This window comes from Gavialis gangeticus, unplaced genomic scaffold, assembly GCF_001723915.1.
Source record: "Gavialis gangeticus isolate Ggan-Ray unplaced genomic scaffold, GavGan_comp1, whole genome shotgun sequence".
Taxonomy (NCBI): Eukaryota; Metazoa; Chordata; order Crocodylia; family Gavialidae; genus Gavialis; species Gavialis gangeticus.
Genome location: NW_017729028.1, coordinates 6,086,724 through 6,095,051, shown reverse-complemented (window position 1 = coordinate 6,095,051; position 8,328 = coordinate 6,086,724). Strand labels below are relative to the sequence as shown.

The following is an 8,328-nucleotide window of genomic DNA, read 5'->3' as shown; positions in this document are numbered from 1 at the left end:
TATCTTACTACCTGTTCTTTAGCAGCCCTACATTTTCCCCTCATGTCACATAATTTTTTTTTTCTGGTACTGCAGTGGGTTGCCCACTCCATTCAAACATCTATATATGGAGAAAATCTTTGTGGCTGCTGATAGACATGGGGGAAAAAAATGGCGCTTTACTGGAAGAGGGGTTGCGTTAAGTTGACATGGCTCAATGTCCATATCAGCTTTTAAACAAATCAGCTATTAGATGTATGCACCAAAAAGCCCTGCTGAAGTACGTGATCTATACAGATGTTAGGTGAGCTGGGTCAAATTGACGCAGCTCCTTTTCTGGGCACATGTTGCACTAGGTACAGGGACACACCAAGCTGAAAATAAAGTGCCATATTTTTTTTCCTTAGTCTGTCAGCAGCCTTTTTGGTGAGCAGTTCTAGATCTCAAAGTCGGATAAGATTTGATTAAAAATAATTCCCTCAGGCATATTTTTGTTTTTGTTTTGTTTCTTGGATATTCCCAGGGTAGTGATTATTCAAGAACAGACTTTACTCGTTCTTTGAAGTGACACATGAATTCTTTTGGTGGTGATAATTTGTTGCCACTTCAGGTCTCCTTTACCTAGCTAGATCATGAAATTTAGATTTGACCATGAATTTGCCATTGTTGTTTAAAGGAAATTTAAAATTTAAAAAGCTATTTAAAGATTACTTAAATATGCTTCAAGTTAAATAATAGAACTAAAAAATCCTTATGAGAGTTTCTGATGACTTCTCAAAAGCGTTAGTTTTGTTATGACATATTTACAGTTTTGTTAAGGGTTAAATACTTGTTACATAGTATTACTTGTTTTATTTAGGCAAACATAAATGGTCGTGTCTTGGCTCAGTGTAACACTGAAGAACTGAAACGGGAGATGAACATGAATTTTGGTGACTGGCACCTTTTCAAAAGCATGGTAAGACAAAATCTTCATTTTCTGTGGTTTTCCATATCACCATGAATCTGATTCTTGTTTATAAGTTTTTCTTTTTTTTCTGGAAGTCTTCATTTATTTTGTTTTTCGTTTTTGTACTATAAATCTGATTTAATTTTAATCATAGAAGCATTTGTCATTCATTGCCATGCTTTCTTTTTTAAATAAACCAACTATTGAGCATAGTAAGCATTTGACTTTCGCTATGTCTGATGCTACCATTAACCCATGCATGTAAAACACAAATGTCTTTTCCAGTAGTTTGATAAATATGTATTATCAAGGAAAGGGAGAAACAAGCATCAAGGAGAGTTGTGTTCTCTGCAGTAATGTCTGTGTATTGTATGATTCTCTACTTTCAATTCATAGCATGTTTATCTGCTGTAAATGCATGTGAATATCTTCAGAGTCTGTTTTAAGGTTCAAGTTTGTTAAAGTGGTTAAATGTGGTGGTGGTGGGGGGTTTATTCCAAAACTTGTAACTAGTACTTTGCATTAGAGGAATTGATAATTGAAAGTTAGCGGTATGGTAAAGGGGACAGTAATTAATATTAAGAATGATTTTCAGTAAAGACAAGAAGTACAATTGTTCCATAAACAGATCTTTCTCAAGTAGCCCTTTGCCTTATTCACAACCCTGGGCACATATGTGGTTTAAAAATTAAAAGCTACTTTTCCCTGATGTGTAGGTGTGGGTGTGTGTGGGCGTATGAGTGTATTTGAGTAAGTGCTGCCACTTTTTTATCTTGCTGTACTGATGGCTGTACTGATCTTTTACATTTTAAGGTACTGGAAATGAGAAATTCAGAAAATCAGGCAGTTCATGAAGATTCTCGTGGGGCAAATGAACATGTTACCAATGTGATTCCTCATAATGAGCTTGCTCGTCGTTCAGGGCATAACAGTGAATTGCCTCACACTGAGCTTACAGGTCTTTCTGGTCAAGCTCCCTATGCTCTCAACTTCAGCTTTGAAGAACTGAACACAATTGGTCTTGATGAAGCTCCTCCTCGACACAGTAACTTAAGTTGGCAGGTATTGACTGAAGAGATGTATTTTGTTTACTGGATGTGTGCAGTATATTACTTTGCTTGATAACAGGGCAGGTCACAAATTTGTCCTTACAATACGGGAGCCAGCTTAGCTCCTAATCTTGTTAAAACCATTATTTGGAGTGGGGGAGGAACACTGTCAAATATACTACCTCCACTCTTTCATCCACCTTGGTCTTTCACTCCTTTAAGCTACTCACCCACTCTGATAATCCTTCTGGGTAAGGAGTATTACTACAGCATGTTGCTCATCCTTCATGAAGTAATGCCCTGCTAGATTTTGGTTAAAGTTGTTAATCATACTATTCAAACCTTGTGTATGGTAAATATTTTAGCAGCAAGCATCACTTAAACTTGGTAGATTGTTTGTTTGTTTGTTTGTTTTATTAAATAGAGCACATGAAACATAATAATACCAGAATTCTGTGCCAGGAAATATCCAGCAGTACACTCTGGAGTTTGGATTGCTCTGTTAACTACCCTGATTCTCTTACCAACATTGTTTGGTTTTAGCTTGTAGCCTTTAAGAGAGTAATTGATTGTCAACTAGGGTGCCATGAGATCCTTTCAAGGATGCTGTGGAGTTTCACGCAATGTTAGCTCTCTTAAGTGTGCAAACATGATTCACAAGATAAACCCAGTGGCTGTCTATAGACATGCTCATTCGTACTGTAATTAGAACAAACCTGATTAATCAATTCTGTTCCATGTTCTAATTGGAACGCTCCAGCATTGTCTCACCTTCACTGTCACAGGCTCCGCCCTCCCCCCCAGGTATTTCAGGGGTGCTTTAACTAAACCTAGTCAAGTGAGATTTAGTTAAAGTGCCCTTGGGGCCATTTTGAAATTGGGGGAGGGGGAAGAGGGGTGGCGGACATAATACATGTGATGGTGAGCTGTGTTAATTACAGCAGCTGTCCAGGAAACACTCCAGTTACAATGCCCTTCCCTCCCATTCTCCCTCCTCCAAGCACGTGTATATACTGCCAGCAATTGCAGGTAGGAATCCATAGTGGTAAATATTTTGACCTGTTGTGGTCTGTAGGGTTATCTGGAATAGAAGAGTTACTCTTATTTTTCTACACTCCGAAAGAAGTGAAAACTAAGAGCTAGCATTTTCCAAGGAATGCGTAGGGTTTATTGAGGGGTATCTTGAGTCTGAAAAGGTGAGAACCACTGTTTTAAAATTACACCAGAAACTTTAGATTAAAAAATTAGTTAAAAGGGGATTGTTTGGATGGTTTCTGTGAGCACAGTCCATAAAAGAGTAAATGCTTTGATCAAGTTTTTCAAAACTTTTATTCTCAGTGCCTCAATCTTTGCCCAACTTGAGATGTAGTTAGCCTTCTAAACTATAACATGTCAAGTTTGTGACGAAAGTTTGACACACAAACTATTTCCTGGCCAAAAATTGTTAATATTTACACTTAAATGTAAACCAAGTGGTTTGGGACATAGCTAAAAAAATTCTTATCTACACTTTGGGTAAAATCCTGGATTCATATTTTTGTAACTAAATATCAGCTTGTCCTTTTCAATCCCAAGATGGTAATGCTAGTTACTTTTAGTGTGTGTATTTTTTATTATGTGCCATGAGTACAAGAATAAGGGAAACAGTTTTTACAAGACAAGTGTAAAAAAAAAAAACCCCAAAAAACAAAAAACTTTCATCTTGAATGGTTACAACTTTAGAACTACAACAGGAAGAGGTAAATTAGCTCAGAAGTAGTAGTAGTTGGTTGATTTTTCTCTTTTTAGGGAGCATTGGAAGCATCATTCAGAGGATTTATATTGAGTTTGCATAAATAAAGAAACAAAATACAGTTTATTTTCTAAAGGGGTGAAAATAGTTTTGGAAATGGATGTCCAAAATACTTATTGATGTGAAACTCTCTACTGAATAAAGCATACGTGCAAAAATACATGAATACGTGCATTGCAGTATTGCATTATGGATACCAAAGTACTCTAATAGTCATAAAATATAGAGTAGTTGTTGTAGGTACCATTTTATTCATAATTAATCTTATCTGGCTATTTCACAGACAATAGAAGGGAATCCATATTGTAAATTATATCCCAGAATAAAAACTAAACCACAGGATCTTTGTAGTAGTGCAGAGGGGATACAACTGTAGCCTGCAGGTGAGACTTCCCAGTGGTCTTGTACATGATTGCCTGCTGACAGGTGCATGAACATCTTTTGAGGAGAAATGGAGCAGATACAGGAAAATAGGCAAGAGAGGAGGAACAAAAGAGGACAAAGAAGAGGGTAAATGAGAGAAAAAGGAAGAGAGAAGGAACAAAGAGGAGAGGTGAGGGACAGAAGATTATTAGTCTGAGTTAGATTTTCTGCTAAATTCCATGAAAATTTGGGCAGCATATGCCCAGCACCAATGCTTTTAGATTTTTTAGTCAAAAAATGAGATGGAATATTGTTAATGAAAATAAAAGCTAAGTTTTCTATGTAGGAGAAGAGTCAGCTTTCCACATGCAAGGATAATTCTGGCAATTACAGTAAAAGTAAACTTTTAAATCTATTTGATGAAGTACAGATTTTGTATATCCATCTACTTTTGCAGTTAAACAGAAATGACAGTGTTTTTGCCAAGTTGATGAAAATGCCTAACTGCAATTATAACTGTATTGGGCATATCTGCATATTGTTTGAGTGGGTATTGAGAACTTATCGTTGATGATGCATGACAGACAAAAGTTTAATTCATGCACATACTCATTGCTTTCAATTATGTTAAAATCATCTGTAAAGACTCATGATAATAAATTGGTTTTGCTTTATTTAACTTGATCTTTTCCCTTCCTTTTTCAGTCACAAACTCGCAGAACTCCCAGTCTCTCAAGTCTCAATTCTCAAGATTCTAGTATTGAAATCTCAAAGCTTACTGATAAGGTGCAAGCAGAATATAGAGATGCGTATAGAGAATATATTGCTCAAATGTCCCAACTAGAAGGGGGTGCAAGTTCCACTACTGTAAGTGGCAGGTCCTCCCCACATAGCACAACAGCCTTCTATATGGGGCAGAGTACATCAGGAGGCTCTCTCCATTCCAGTATTGAACAAGAAAAAGGAAAGGATGGTGAACAGAAACAAGATGATGGAAGAAAGTCCTTTCTCCTGAAGAGAAATGATGTTGTAGATTACAATACTTCAGGTGTTTCCACTAATGATGCATCTCCTTTGGATCCTATCACTGAAGAAGATGAAAAATCTGATCAGTCGGGTTCCAAGCTTCTCCCAGGAAAGAAATCTTCCGAAAGAACAAGCATTTTCCAGGCAGCAGATATAAAACTAAAGGGAGTTACTTTGCGCTATCAGAAACTTCCAAGTGATGAAGATGAGTCTGGAACTGAAGAGTCAGATAATACTCCACTTCTCAAGGAAGGTAAGGACAAGAAAATGGATGGAAAAATGGACAAGCAGCCAAAATCTCCAGAACATGGATCTGAGCCTATCAGAACCTTCATCAAAGCAAAGGAGTATTTGACAGATGCTCTTCTAGATAAAAAAGATTCTTCTGACTCTGGTGTGAGATCCAGTGAAAGTTCTCCAAATCACTCCCTTCATAATGAAGGAGCAGATGATTCTCAGCTTGAAAAGGCAAATCTCATTGAACTAGAAGATGATAGCCACAGTGGAAAGAGAGGGATTCCACACAGCCTGAGTGGTCTTCAAGATCCAGCTGTAGTACGCATGTCTATTTGCTCAGAAGATAAGAAAAGCCCTTCGGAGAGCAGCTTAATAGCAAGCAGTCCTGAAGAGAATTGGCCTGCTTGCCAGAAAGTCTATAATTTAAACAGAACCCCTAGTACCGTCACTCTAAATAATAACAGTGCTCCAGCTAATAGAGGTAATCACAATTTTGAAGAAACTGAAGGTGTCAGGGAGTCCCCTCAAATTATCCTGCGCCCTGGCACAAGTTCTAATTCAACTGCTGTTCAGAATGAGAACCTGAAGAGTGTGGCTCACAAGCGAAGTCAGCGTTCTAGTTATACCAGGCTATCAAAAGATGCATCAGAGCTCCACACTGTTACTGCCTCAGATGCTGCGGGCTTTGGAGAGGAAAGAGAGAGCATTCTGTAAAAGAAACTGAGCAGTTCAGAGCAGTGCATGCTTGTGTTTAAATAATTTTCTTGAGATCCTTAGTTTGTCAGTTCATGGTCATGGTAGACGCTGCATATTTTTAGGTAGCCTTCCCTAACATCTAGATTTTTTTCCAGACATTTTCATGAATAGAAAAAATAATGGCATTAAACAATAAATATTCTACTACCCCCCCCTTCATGTTCCCTTCCCCAAATAAAATCAGTGCTTATCCTTTACTTCACTTACTGCTTGGAAGTCATATTCCTTGCTAAAGAAGTATGTAGCAAAACCATATTTTGGGATTAAGTCTCCAATGAGTAGTATTTCTTATAAAAATGAAAGGTAGACTTTAAATATATATTCCAGTATACAAAGATCACATTTGATTATCCCACCTAATAGCTCTAATTACATCAAACAACATTTTGATTAATGTTATACTATGTGGTGCTATCTGAATTTAGAGAATCAGAAGTCACAACACTGAAATCCCTCGTGTCCTTTGCAACTCAGAATTTCATACTTTTCTTTAACTATTCAGTTTATCTAGCATAAAAAGTGTTGGTGCGTATGTATTTATACATATATAATTAGCTAACTGCACATCTCATCACGTCAATTTGTTCTATAGTTACTATTGTCTTTGCAGGTTTTATTTGTGTGGTGTGCTGATAGGTTTAGAAGAGAACATTGTCTGGATGTAGTATTAGAACTGACAGATACTTGGATTGTAATGTCCTCTCACTGATTGAGTACTCTATTATAGGTACATAATTTCACAATCATTGCACTAAATAGTTTTAACAATCGTGTTACTCTAATTGTAAAGACAATGTTTGAATGTGAAGTCTGAATTTATGAAGTATGTGGTGTTTTGCATGATTTGTTGTTTCTCTAATATATTGTTTTCCATCTGGTTATGGAAAGAAAATAAGTAATTAGTGTTTTCCATTTTAAAAGTGATATTTAATTATCAGGTCTCAGTCATAATAGTGTACTAGCTTCTTTATACTGGAAATATAGTATTTGATAATCTCTGTTGTCAGCTAAATAATGTATCTGTCTTTGTAGCAAATACTTAATGCTGTTAAACAAAATTTGCATGATATTGGAAATGGTTGTTCAATCAGTATTCCAGTAGTATAGAAGGAATAAATAACTTTGCATGTTAGTTTTTGTGCCTGCATTTGTTCATTGTAGTGATTTGTTTCTGCAGTTGACAATAAATAGTGTGAGGTTGGTTAAAGCATTTTTATGGATTTATTTATGAGACTTTTTAAATAAAGTACTTCTTATTCAGGCATCCTAAATAAACATCAAGGTGACAGTATATCTTTGATGCATAGATTACCTTCTTAAGGAAGATTATCCATATTATAAATTTGTTTCACTATATTCCAAAGCCATTATCATGCTTTTCATAAGTCAGGTTTTTTCAGAAGTTTTCTACAGCTTTGTTTTAGTTCCATGGCATCTCCAAACAGATTTATCCAGCTGGAGGGTATGGTCATAGTCTTAGTTATCCATATCAAGAGAATGTATTTCTGTGCCAGAGGCATCAGATATAAGAGGCGAGCTCTGTCTAGTTTCTTTAAGTTTTTGTTCCTTGGATATTCCCCATACTTATACTGCCAAACCCTTTGAGGAATTTATAGCATTGGTTTATTCTAAATTAGTACGTAAAACAATTTCAGCTGAATTGTTGTTTATCCCAAAATTTTACTATACTTTTGGAATTGCTTGTCCCCATATTTTTGTGATGTCTGTTCTCAACAGCATGGAAAATATTTCTCTTACTGCAGAATTTATACAACATAAATATAGTACCATATTTACTTTTTGTGGATTTTTTTCTGTGTTCTTCTTTTGTTACTACTTTTACCTATTTCTGACCATTCATCACTCTCTGTTTTCTGTAACAATACGGAATGTTTTTTTCTTCTTCACTTTTCTTTTTGTTTTTGAAAGACCAGTTAAATGTTGCTTTGCTGTGAAGGAATAGAAGTAGATATATTCTTTTTCATTAAGACAAATTAATACTTTGGAAAAGGTAACCACATATTTCTCAAGCTATATTGTCTCTGTAGATCAGGGGTAGGCAACGTTTTTTGGCTGGAGAGCCGAAAAACACCAAAATGCCTATCTCGGAAGGTGCTGGAGTGCCGGCACGGCAGAAAAACAAAATGAGGGCAAGGGGCACATGGCAGGATGCCCTG

At 36.3% G+C, this 8,328-nt stretch overlaps 1 protein-coding gene across 2 annotated transcripts in view; it reads left to right on the top strand.

Annotated features, from left to right (window-relative positions):
- The window catches only part of KIDINS220 (kinase D interacting substrate 220), a 162,844-nt gene extending 155,483 nt beyond the window's left edge, over positions 1 to 7,361 (top strand). For both annotated transcript variants that reach the window (XM_019520724.1, XM_019520723.1), the window contains 3 exons: positions 839 to 937; positions 1,742 to 1,990; positions 4,838 to 7,361. In XM_019520724.1, coding sequence (XP_019376269.1) covers positions 839 to 937; positions 1,742 to 1,990; positions 4,838 to 6,109 — 1,620 coding nt within the window. In that variant the 3' untranslated portion in view covers positions 6,110 to 7,361. The remainder of the gene's footprint in view (positions 1 to 838; positions 938 to 1,741; positions 1,991 to 4,837) is intronic.
- Positions 7,362 to 8,328: the final 967 nt, after the last annotated feature.